General features: G+C 41.4%; 1 protein-coding gene across 3 annotated transcripts in view; it reads left to right on the top strand.

The window, feature by feature from the left end:
* ARHGAP26 (Rho GTPase activating protein 26) overlaps positions 1–13,430 on the top strand; it is a 257,550-nt gene that overhangs the window by 136,927 nt on the left and 107,193 nt on the right. For all 3 annotated transcript variants that reach the window (XM_081936142.1, XM_081936141.1, XM_081936143.1), the window contains exon 12: positions 4,959–4,995. In XM_081936142.1, coding sequence (XP_081792268.1) covers positions 4,959–4,995 — 37 coding nt within the window. The remainder of the gene's footprint in view (positions 1–4,958; positions 4,996–13,430) is intronic.

Below are 13,430 nucleotides of genomic sequence, written 5' to 3'. Positions count from 1 at the left end.
TGAGGAAAGCTCTGCCTTGGACTCTGATTTAATTCTGGATGATATTTGGAACGCTGACACCAGGCTTAATAGCAGTAACTGTGAGAGGTATCTTGGAGACTTAGTGAACAACCAGTTAAATATGAGTCAACAGTGTGCAGCGGCAGCCAAAAAAGCCAATGCAATCCTAAATTACATGAACAGAGGGAAACAATCAAGATCAAGTGAGGTACTAATACCACTCTATAAAGCCTTAGTAAGACCACACCTAAAATATTGCATCCAGTTTTTGTCCACACTATTAAAAAAACATGTTGAGACTGTAGAAAAAGTACATAGAATAGCAACAAGAATGATTAGGGGACTGGAGGCTAAAACATACGATGAATGGTTACAGGAACTGGGCATGGCTAGTCTAGGGAAGAGAAGGACCAGGGGAGACATGATAGCAATGTTCCGATATTTGAGGGTCTGCCACAGAGAGGAGCGGAGTTGACCTGTTTTCCAAAGCACCTGAAGGCCAGACAATGAGTAATGGATGGAAACTGACCAAGGAGAGATACAAACTGAAAATAAGGAGAAATTTTCTGAGAGGGAGAACAATCAATCAATGGAACAGCTTGCCTTCGGAAGTTGTGGGAGCTTCATCACTGGAGGCTTTCAAGAAGAGATTGGACTGCATTTGTCAGAAAAGGTGTAGGGTCTCCTGTTTGGGGGGGTTGGACTAGATGACCTACAAGGTCCCTTCCAACTCTGTTAATCTAATCTGTAAAGTGAGGACTACATGCAAAAAACAGCACAATGTCTTTATATATTACTAGGACCCTTTTCTTGAAGTCCCTCTCTGAAAGAATCTCTTCATTTAAAGTGGCTGATGACTAGCGTTTTACTGATAGTTAAGATCTGCTTATTTATTTTCATCAAGGATTGATAAAATGCAAATGTCTCAGAATGTCTGTTACAAAAATATTTAGCTTTAAATGCCTAAAATGCGATCAAAAGTTTTATACATTTCTTTGCAACAATAAAAAGAAATTACTTGCTCATCTATGAAAAATGCTTGGTGGAATGTCTCCGTAGGAAGCAGGAAAAGCTTGAAGTCAGCAAAAATATTTTCTTCCAAGCCATAATACTGATTGTTTAAGAATTCCCCACCACCCCGGGCTAGCGAGAAGTCCAAAAATAGCATGACAGAATTCAATTTTCTTTGGATTAGGACACAAAGGGGACTTAGTATGTAATATTTACTTTATCTACAAACAAACAATACTTAGCAGGAATTTATCCTGAATATACAAGTAAAGGCTTAGAAAATGAAAGTTGAAAAAGTTTGAGACATGGATTTTCCCCAAAAACTAATACTCTTTCACCAGAAATAACTGAAAATCTCCTATGGAAATTCCTAATATGCAATAATGCTTTGAAATTCATCATTTTACTAATTCAAAAGGTATAACATAAAGAATTTTATCTCTTATTTTAGTTTGAGTTAAATAATGAAAATGAACACGTTCAACATTCAAGTTACATCTCTATACCTGATTGATCCTAGTCCTCATAGTGTAGCACCCAAAACAATAGAAAACGTGTGCTTTATTTCTCTGGGCTATGAATATAACCATGAAACATATTTACATTTGTTCTATCTTGCTATTTCTCTCACCTATTTACTCCTCATATATTTGTTTTGGGGTACCATGTACTCTAAATGACCAAACTACACATGGCCAATTAGATCAGCACCCTTCTGTCTTACTGGTCTCTTAACTGCTGTCTTTGTTTAGCATTGACCTATTTTTTATATTATCTGAGTCCATGGGCAGAATGATTTGTGTTTGGTTTTCTTTTGAGACTTTAAAGAAGGGAAAATATTGAAGAAAATGAATAGGAAGAAGAAAAATAATTTTGTTATGTGAAAAGGGAGGGGTGCAGAAAGTTCTCCTGGCAGATTTAATTTGCATGAGAAGAAAGCATGAAAAGAAGTATTTCTGAGTTGATGTGCTTATGCATAGATGAAAGCTTATGATGGAATGGTGTGTTTCTGACTGCACATGAGGGCTGGTATAGAAGGCTGGATGTCCCAGAGATGGCTGTAAGTCATTGTGGTTATTAAGAGAGATGACCACATGACCACTTCACTCAACAACCACAATCCTGGTTCTTCCAATTGTGGTCATTAGGTGGACCAAAAGAGCTCCAGGCCAAAGAAAGCCAGGTAGTTCTTCTCCATGCCCAAACAGAACTCCAGTGATGAAGAAAGGAAGACAGATTTTCTAGTACAGGAAAATACAGGCAGCAGAGGACATCAAGGGACTCTGAAGGTGGGAAGCATTCAGAGGCAATGGTTCTGCCCTTTGAAAGCAGTCCCAGTGTTTGGTCTTTGGCTTTTATTATCAGTGGCTGGAAATTAAATTCTCAGGGGTCCTGGACTCTAGTAGGTCTAGCTAAAGTGTCTAGGACTTGGTCTAGTGATGTGATCTGAGATAAATTTGAACCAGTAATTCTTGAGGAAGTGAACAATGGTCTCAGCACTTTCAGTTGAGCCACTTGTTTGTTGGACCCTTCTGATTAGTTAAGGCAGCCAGGGAGATGAGTTATGGTTGGATCCATGCTATGGTGGCAACGTCTTTGAGGGAACAGGTTGTCCTTCGGCCTTGAAGGAGATGAAAGTGCACCCCATCTTCAAGACTTAACAACCTAAGACAAGTGTTATCCTTTCCCCCTCCTAAAATGAAGTTGTTGAAAAGATGGCAAAATTGCAGAGGCAGAGGAAGCTGGAGGAAGTGGATTATCTAGACCCATTTCATTCAGAATCTCAGGCTAGAATTCAGTATGGAAGCCCCCTTGGATGGACTTGTAGATGATCTTTAGAGCATGGGTTGGAGCAAGAATGTATCCATTCTTGTTTTCTTTGATCTCTCCCTGACTTTTAATATTGTTTTATAGTGGATTTCCTTCTTCCTTTGGGAAAGGTTTTTAGTCTTGGCTGTGGAGGAGAGGTCATTTCCTAGTTCTTCCTTTGTCAAGTGCCACAGGGTCAACACCCTCTCTCCTCTTGCTCAACATCTACATGAAACCACTGTAGATATTATTTGCCATTTCCTGAGGGTCTGCCTATCTCTCATCATTTCAGCCCAGCTGGTTCAGGCCAACAGGAATGCCATGTGTTCTTTCAAACAAATAGTTTCATCTATTGTGATCCCAGAATGTGTATTCTCTGTTGCTGTGCTTGTCTTCTGGAATGAGGTTCCAAGTGTGGTTGCCACTGTGATAGCATTCCAGAAAGCCTTGAAGATATTGATGTTCCCTCAGGCCTTGTGTTAGGCTGATTGGAGCCCCAGCGGAATACACTCTGAGATGTGGGTGTTGTTAATACAATTTGCCATCTCATCTTGTTTTATCTTCCCTTTCTTGTTCCTTTGTTCTTAATATTTTACTTTATTTTCCTATTTTATTGTATAATGCCCAGATTAAAAAAATGGTGTTGGGCAGTGACAAAATTGAATAAAGAAAACAAAACTATAACAATGCAGGAAGGAGGGTGGAGAAGGACACCAGTTTATTTGGGGGAAGCAAATGTAAGTCCTTTATCATTTCATGCCACAATCAAGTAATAGAATAGAAATCAAAGTATAGTTACAGCCTTTATTGTCATTGTACATCATGTATACAACAAAATTAGTGTTAGCCTCAATGGTGCAATCCATGACATAAAATACAAACAACATAAATAGTATAAAGAATAATCCCTATGCAAGTAATTGGGAAAAGAAAAAGAAAGAAAAAGAAAAACTAGTCGTATGTTTCTCTGTGTGCGTGGAGTGATTGTGGTTGTGTTTAAGAGTATGACAGCCCAAGGATAGAAACTATTTTTAAACCTATTTGTTTGGCTAGCTATGCTTCTATGTCTTCTGCCTGATGGTAGAAATGCAAAGAGACACTGACCAAGGAGTGAATTATCTTTGAGTGTCTTCTTTACTCTGCTAAAGCAGCGAGGCCAGGTGATGTCGTCCAGTTGTGTTAGAGGGCAACCAATGGTTTTTTGTGCCAAATTGATCACTCTCTGTAGTACAACCTGTCATAATGCTTTTGCCAAATCTTAATTCCCGTAGCTGTTTTTCCTGGGCATATATCTTCTCTGAATATATGTCTTCTTTGAGATTATGTCTCCTCTGGGTTTATGACTTCTCTGGGCCTGTCTTTGTCTCCTGCAGCCATATTCAAAATTGACTGAAGTGTTCACTGAGAACGTAAAATGTATGTACTAGGTTGCTAGTTTCAGACCTTTGGAGATGACCACTGGCGTTCTAAAGAAATCATCATTCCATCAAGGCATTAGAGATGCCCTGTTTGATATATTTTCCCTTACAGCCATTGATTTAGTTTATTGATGCAAAGTTAAGGCCAGTTTCACATTCATTAGGAAAGTTTTTTTTTAAAGAAAATGTGTTTTTCTGTGTCACTAGAGCAAGATCCTTACATAATACCTCACCTTTTCAGTAATTTCAGCTTTTGTTTAACATTCAATATGCTTTATTAAAATGCTGGACTGGGATTGGAAAACCAATGTTCAGGTCTACTCTTAAGCATAGAAGCTCACTTTCTCTCGGCCCAATTGACATCAATTTGTTGTAGGGAAAATTGGAAGAACAAACTCTGTATTATAGTATTGACTGAGTTCCTGGAGGAAATGTACTATATAAAGCCAACAGAGATATATGATTTTCATCCTTGGATGTTGTAAAACTATTTTAAACATCCTTTCATCTATCTATCTATCTATCTATCTATCTATCTATCTATCTATCTATCTATCTATCTATCTATCATCTTTGTAGGAAAGTTGATTTTTTAAAAAAAATATTATTGAAGATGGGATATCTTTTCTGTCCCTGGCTGCAGAGGCCTGTGTTAGCATACAGTATTGATACTATAAAGATATAATGGCACTCTTATGATTACTTTTTTCTCATTTGCAGGTGTACAACTCAAATAAGGACAACCAAAATGAAGGCAGTAAGTACTTTACTATTTAGTTAAAAAAAAAAGAAAAGCTAATATCGAGCAAATGATTTTTTTTTAGACTTGAATGCTTGAATAAACCAGTAGATGGTGCTCCATAATCTACTCTAACCTTCTGTATGTTGTTACTTTAAACTTTCAGGTATAGTTGTGGGGATCAAGTGGTTTCACAGTAACAGTAAAGGCTGACAATCACTGTGTTAAACAAAAGAGCTTTATAGCTGCTGGAGTTCCAGCAAGTAAATATCTGGGTGCAACCCAAGAACTGTGGAGTTCTGAAACTGGCTTTGTTGCAAATTATGTGTTTCCTTTGGCGAATTATTTAACAACCTTTTGTCTCAGTTTACACAACCCAGGCACAGAGGTTTACAGAAGGGAAATGAGAAGGAGAACTAAGATTTTTTTCTTCTTCTGAATCTTAGTTCCTTGTTTTACTTTCCTTAAAATTTAATGAATAGAAATAAAATATCTTGTGTTAAAAGGAGTTTATCCAAAACCTGAGTCTGCCCCCTAGACTGTTGTTGAGCAGATGTATTTTTGGAATGAAAGGCTCTTTGTACATATGAAATAGCACTCTTTAAATATTTTCCTCTCTACCCCAAATATTGGACAGAGCTTGATATGTGTTTTGCTGAGCAACTTGAACTTCTTGCTATTGCTATTTAAAATCTGTTTTTAAGCAGGGAGCCAGCTTACAAATATCACTGCAGCTCTAGTTTTTTTCTTCTTCTTCTCTTTATAGCTGCTGCCATGCAGTGACATAGCAGCAAATCGCTTATTTATCTTGGGTGTGGCTTATAAAGTTAGTGTGGGTTTTCATATGTTGGTTATTGAGTTTGTGAATACGGATGAAAGGCATTTTTTTTAACCCTGCAAGCTCAGAAATACTTGGAACACAGTAAAAGAAACTCCCTCCTATTGCTCCCTTTCCTTTTTCTAAGAGCAAGCAGCATTCAGTTGAAACCTTCATGAGCTCATAGTCCCAATTCATCCTAAGGGATCCCTGCTGGTTGTGTTTCTTTATAAATAGAATGTTGTTCCTAGTAAATTTGAGAACAGCATCTCCAGCTGTTGGGTCACTCCGGCTGACAGACACTATATACAGTAGTGGTCCAGTTTCTCTTGTTGCTTTCAGTTGATAAATGCCATATAATTTTAAACCCACACTTTCCTTTCTTCCCTTCCCACCAGTGCAAGATTTACATACCTATCATCTCTTTAATAGCACTAGTGTGTCAAACAAGATGGCACAATTAGAGATAATTACACCTCAGCAGATTGCGAGATTATGTCAGCCTAGTGTTTCTAGGAATCCCTCTTCCTACCAGTCATATGTTCCTGTGTTCAGAAATTTAAAGAAAAAAGCAGTAGAGAAACTTGCAGTGAGATACGTTAGCCGCTGGTGAGTTTGACTAATTAATATATAGAACAAAACCATGGTTTTATTTTTCTGGGACACGGAGACTTCCTGTCACTAACTTTTTAAATTCAGAATTCTATAGGTAATCCTTGACTTACAACAGTTTGTTTAGTGACCGTTCAAAGTTACAAAGGCACTGAAGAGAGTGATCGTGTTTCACACTTACAACAGTGGCAGCATCCCTGTGGTTATGTGATCAAAATTTAAACACTTGGTTACTGACTTATATTTATGATGGTTGCAGTGTCCCGGGACCATGATATCCCCTTTTGCGATCACAAGCAAAGTCAAAGGGGAAGCCAAATTCACTTAATAACTGCGTTCAGAGATGGTATTCAGCCGGTTCGGCTTGGTTTGGGCAAACCGGTAGTGGCGACCTGCGGGTGGGCCTCCCACCTGCACCTGCTCTATGCTGTCCTATTTAGCCACATTTTCTAAACTGTGCATGTGTGCAAGCCGTGTGTGCAAGCAAAGTGCATGTGTGGAAGGCGTGCATGCTCAAGAAGCGAGCGTGCACGCAGTGAACCAGTGGTAAACATATGTGAAACCCACCTCTGACCGTGTTGCTAACTTGACAACTGCAGTGATTCATTTAACAACTGTGTCAAGAAAGGATGTCAAATGGGTCAAAATTCACTTAACTGTCTCACTTGGCAACATTGTTTGTTTTTGTTTGTTTGTTTGTTTGTTTGTTTGTTTTATTGGATTTATATGCCGCCCTTCTCCCAAAGGACTCAGGGCGGCGTACAACATTAAAAAAACACATATCACAAAAGTTAAAAGGAAATTAGATAAATATCCAAAAAAAACCAAACCTAATTAATATAACAATAACATTTTAAAAATTAGATAAAATTAACAGGCCAGGTCGGCTTGCTAGAAAAGCCAACTTTTTAGGGCGCGTCGGAAGGACCGGAGGTCAGGGATTATGCAAAGCTCCGGGGGCAGCTCATTCCAGAGGGAAGGCGCTCCCACAGAGAAGGCTCTCCCCCTGGGGATCACCAGCCGACACTGTCTGGCCGACAGCACCCTGAGGAGGCCAACTCTGTAGGATCGTACTGGACATTAATTTTGGGCTCAATTGTGGTCATAAGTTAAGGATTACTTATAAAGGGGGAAAGCATGATTTTATTTTTCTGTGACACGACTGTTTCCTATTGCTAAATTTTTAACTGCAGAACTCTATTTAGGTGAAAGGAAGAAGAGGGGTTTCCCCCAAGCAATTCAACTTTAAATTAGGAAGGCATATTAAATCTGCTGAGAATGTGATAAAAGGGGCAGATAATGGTTTTAGCATTTTTCTTTTCTTTTCTTTTTGGGTTCATCCTCTTTTGGGGGGATGTTTAATTTCAAATATTTGAAATGTGTGTGTGGGGGGGGGATGCACTTATTCCTATTGCTATAGGTCTACTCTTCTGTTTTGATTTTAGTGGTTCCTTATATATGACCTGAAAATGCCGTGGAAGTCCAGGCTAAGGTCATTAATCAAAGAAGAGTGCCAATGACTTCTCTTTGCAATATGCTATAAATTGGCCCCTTCATTTCTGTGGTCTCAGTAGGAGGAACATTAAGTTTACCACTATTTGACAGTTTTCTGTTATCTGTGGACTAGCAATTGGCAAAATTAACACTGAAAGAATAGTTTAATTTACTTGCTGATCTCTGTAATTATTTTAACTGGGACACCTTTGTCCAACCCTCTTCCCTTGTTTCCTTGCCCAGGACATTCCTCTGCTAGTAAGAAGAGGCATTTTTCTTTTATAGTCATTAGTGGGAGAAGCAATGAAATCTAGGCCACCAGAATGGCAAGGCCAAAAGGAAAACTCAACTATTTTTCTGTACACACAAGCCTTCCTTCTTCTTTTCAATCCTACGTTGGATGGGATTAGTATTAACTGCTGTGGCAAATTCAGAATTGTGTGTGTTCCTTGTATAGTTACATAAAGTGTGTAAATACATTTATATTGCCTAATTCAGGATTCAGCAACCGGCTTTCTCCAATGCCACTTTTTGCACCCCTCAAATCCTTTTCACCTAGATTATTAAACTTTGGTATTCTTCCATTTTGAGACTGAAAACAGTTGGGAAAGATAGGATATGCCTACCTTTGCTAGGATATGCTAGATGGCATCATCACCTTCCTATCATATCCAAAGTCCCTTCACAGCCGCTAAAACTTTGCCTGTCACTTGCCTCATTCCAATTATAGTGCTGATAGGGAAATAAAAGCATTTTACGTTCTCTGTTATAATCCCAGGAGTCGATTATCTTAATGCTTTCATATATTTTTTCAATTATAGTGGTGAAAGCAATTTCTTTTATTTTTGCTGGGATTATAATTCAGTGTAGAACTCTTCTCTAGCAGCAACTCAGATCTCTCAAAAGAATTGTAATTGGGTATGAAAGTTATGGCAAATTTGAGATATTTCTTACTAGCCTTTAAATAAGGAGATTGGCCTTCACCAGCATAGATTGGGGTTATTGGGAGTTGATTTTTCTCTTTTTCCATTATCCTAGGTCAGTGATGGCTAACCTTTTTCTCCTCACGTGCTGAAATTGTGGGTGCGCACACTATCGCGCACATGTGCGTTCATGCCCACACCCACAATGCAATGCACCTTCCCCCCCACGCATGCACACGCCACCCATGCATGCGCGCATGACACCCCCCCCCCGCACAGTCTACTTGGCCTCCTGCACCCCGGGGGTGGGCGGCGCTTTCACCGTCCCCAAGCTCTGGAGGCTTTCCTCAAGCCTCTGGGAGGGCGAAAATGACCTTCCCGGGCTCTGGAGGCCACAAACAAGCCTATTTTTGGACTTCCGGTAGACCTGTTTTTCACCCTGTTGGAGGCTTTCCTCGAGTCTCCGGGACAGTGAAAACAGCCTCCCCCTGGGCTCTGGAGGCCCTCTTTGAAGCCTCCTGGCACCAAAAATAGAGTGTGGGTGGGGGTGCTGCACCCTCTTGCTTCCTCTACCCCCTGAGCATGCATGCACATCTCCCGCATGCACGACAAAGACCCGAAAATCAGCTGGCTGCTGGGAGGTGCACGCACATGTGTGCTGGAGCTGATCTGGGCGATGGCTTGTGTGCCTGCTAGAGGGCTCCATGTGCCACCTGTGGCACGTGTGCCATAGGTTCACCATCCCTGTCCTAGGTATAGAACTTATGTTCTGTAGTATGGGTGTCAAACTGGCGGCCCGTGGGCCAGATGCATCCCTTGCAAGCCACGACCACCAGAGCTCCACAAAGGGAGAAAAATATCATGATACATCACATGATGGCAACATGACACCTGTGTTCTGTAGGGATATGCATGAATCTCTCCTCCATCAAAATACAGTTCTGAGAGCCATAAACTTGTTGAAAACCATGGCTGAGATATGTCCTTAAAACATTTTTCACCTGAAAATCCCCTTCAGGCAAAAGTATAGTGTGAATATCCTGGAAGGAAATAATGAGTTGCGCCCCGGAGCCTTTGACCAGACCAAGAGTATCTGTAAACTTCAATATTGATTTTGCCGTTTCATTGCTGAAGCACGGTCAGAATTTTCAATGAGCTCTTCTCCGTGTCTACATCGTCTTTCCTCTTTGGTTAAGAACCAACTCAATACATTTTGGTTAGTTTGTTTTGTATAAAAAGGTGAAACAAAGGATTGTCCATAACATTTGGTAGCATTTTTGAAGACTGCTGTGGCCTTCAGTGTGAATTCTGAACTTCTATTCACAATTCTTTTGAGGTGTCTCTTCAGATTTAATGCTGGATCTTATATTAGTGGACATTGTCCTTCAGGTTTATCTTTTTCGTATTTTGAGCATAAAGATATTTGTGGCATTATCAACTTTAAGCAAGCCCATGTTTGCCTTAAAGATAAAGCGGTAACCAGCCCTGCTTCAAAGCTGAAGCTAGCTCCATGTTCTATAGATTGCGGATAACACTGCGCTAATTGAATAATGGATATTGAGAAGTGAAAAATCAATCAGAATAGAGCTGGAAGGGACCTTGGCGGTCTTCTTGTCCAACCCTCTACTCAAGCAAGAGATCCTATACCAGGGCTGTCAAACTCCCGGCTGTGGGCTGGATGCTTCATGCGTGGCCATGCCACACCCGGTTTAGCGAAGGGGGGGGGGAATCCCGATATGTCACATGATACTGCTGTGACGATATGAATTTGAGACCCCTGCCCTATACCATTTCAGATAGGTGTCTGTCCAGTCTTTTCTTAAAAACCTCCAGTGATGAAGCACCTACAATTTCTGAAGACAAGCTGTTTCACTAGTTAATTGTTCTCACTGTTAGTAAGTTTCTCCTTAATTCCAGATTGACTTCTGGAATTTCTTTCTTGTATTGCCTTCTGGTGCTTAGGAAAAGTAGTTAACCCATCTTCTTTGTGGCAGCTCCTCAAATACTGGAATACTGCTTTTCATATCACTCCTAGTCCTTCGTTTCTCTAGACTGGCCATACCCAATTCTTGCAACCTTTCTTCTTATGTTTTTTTTCTTCTCCAGACTCTTAATAATCTCATTTTAAACACTTTTTTGTGCACTTTGCACATATCCCCTTGGTACCCTTTATTTCTTTACAATTAAGAAAATAAAATAAACCCTCTGCCCAATGACGGGAAAAATAATATTCTATAGGGTAGTGGGAAAATGATCTCTTTATGATTCCTAAATCCAGTGACGTGCTGTGAGGTTAATGGATGGTGAGGCTGGTGACGTCATCAGGAAGGCGGGGAATGGGACCACATGTGCTGGAGGCACACATTTCTGCCTCCGCCCTCCGCAGCTCCCGGGTGCGCACGGACGGAGATAGGCAGAATGGCGCCGATCCGATCCGGCAGGCAAGCGACCGAGGATCGGGCTGCCTCGCTCGCTCTTTCGTCCGCCCGGATCGCCTCGGTGTCGCTGTGGCTACCTCCGCCCGTGCTGATGTTGTCGGCGCTCCCGGATGATGTCATCCGGAAACACCGACATTTCTGCCTCCGCCCTCCGCAGCTCCCAGGCGCGCATGGACGGAGGTAGGCAGAATGGCTCCGATCCGGCGGGCGAGCAACCGAGGATCGGGCTGCCTCGCTCACTCTTTCGTCCGCCCGGATCGCCTCGGTGTTCCTGTGGCTACCTCCGTCCGTGCGCGCCCGGCTCCGCGATCCGGGCAGACGAAAGAGCGAGCGAGGCAGCCCGATCCTCGGTTGCTCGCCCGCCGGATCGGATCGGCGCCATTCTGTCTACCTCTGTCCATGCGCGCCCGGCTCCGCGATCCAGGCAGACGAAAGAGCGAGCGAGGCAGCCCGATCCTCGGTCGCTCGCCCGCCGGATCTGATTGGCGCCATTCTGCCTACCTCCGTTCATGCGCGCCCGGCTCCGCGATCCAGGCGGACGAAAGAGCGAGCGAGGCAGCCCGATCCTCGGTCACTCGCCCGCCAGATCGGATCGGCGCCATTCTGCCTACCTCCGTCCATGCGCGCCCGGCTCCGCGATCCGGGCAGACGAAAGAGCGAGCGAGGCAGCCCGATCCTCGGTCACTCGCCCGCCGGATCGGATCAGCGCCATTCTGCCTACCTCTGTCCGTGCGCGCCCGGGAGCTGCGGAGGCAGAAATGTCGGCGTTTCCAGATGACGAAGGCACAAAAGCGACTGTCGACTGTCGCTTTCGTGCCTTCGTCATCTGGGAGCGCCGACAACATTTCTGCCTCTGCCCTCCGCAGCTCCCGGGCGCGGCCAGACGGATGTATAATATTATAATATTATATATATATATATATATATAGTATATAATATTATATACTATTATTTCATGAAGAGAGGTGAGGCTCTGCCTCCCTTGCCTCCCCTGACCGCACGTCACTGCCTAAATCTAAAATGTGTCTAAGAGCTATGCATTTTTTAAAAATATACATTTTTCTTTCTAAAGTTGTGGGCAGATGAACCCTTACGGACTTCTTGAAACTATGTGCAAGTGTTTCCTTTTAAAAAAATAATCAAGAAACATATTTTGCAAAGAATTACGAGGTCTGTTTATTGATAATTTAGCTAAGAATATTAAGATGTATTGCTCTTCTAAAAAGTATGCCCTTTTGAGCTTTTTACTGTTTGCTAGCTATTAATGTAGGATTCCCCCTACTTTTTTTCCTTCAACGTTTTGAGACTGTAGCATATCTTGCTTAATTTTTGGGTAAGGTGATTGATTGCTCAAATTATTTAATATGGTCCCTTTTAATAATCCCGCGCTCGTGCATTTAAGGCTTATCCACTAATTCAGTGTCTGAACCTTTCCTCAGTTTTTAAACTAGTGTTTGGTTTATTCTGCATAGATAGACTGAATCTCATATCCCTGCTCCTTGCTCTGAATGAAACAACTTTTGAAAGTTCCTTTTGAAACTGAAGAGGGGTTATTAGTTCAGGATGCCAGCCATAAATTAATACACTTGCACAGCAATTTAGATTTCATTTGCAAGCCAAGTTGCATATTAACCATTCAGACACAGGACATTCATGTAGCGTTCAAAAAAATACACTTGTTTGTTTCCAGCTGCAGCAGTGCCAGCTGTGAAATGATAGATAGAGCTCCATCTATACAGCTGGTATCTATATAGTTTATGGCTCCGGTAGGCTTATCTGATAAAAATTATACGAACATTTCTTACAAGAATCACTCTATTTTGTGGAACCATGCATAATCAACAGCAACTTATGTTTATATCTGCACTGATGTTTTGCCTATTAAAACATGTAGGCAATAAACTTTATAAGAAATGTTTTAGATTTTTCGTTTCAAAATGATTGTGGGTGTGTAGCTACTGTATATTTTTAAAAAGTCAACGCTGTGCCTCTAAGAATCAGTCTCCCAAAATCAGATCTCTGAAGCTGGGAATTCCTGCTTTGGTATTTCATCGCAGCTCTCTGTGATTTCTTTATTTAAAACATCTAAATTCTCTCTAAACTCCAACAGGAATTTGAACAACACACGACCAGACTGTTTAAAAAAAATCACTGTAAAACACAAAAATA

The sequence above is a fragment of the Natrix helvetica genome (genome assembly GCF_964273705.1).
Source record: "Natrix helvetica genome assembly, chromosome: 1".
Taxonomy (NCBI): Eukaryota; Metazoa; Chordata; class Lepidosauria; order Squamata; family Natricidae; genus Natrix; species Natrix helvetica.
Note: the sequence above shows the minus strand (reverse complement) of the source record. Positions and strands in the feature narration are given on the sequence as shown.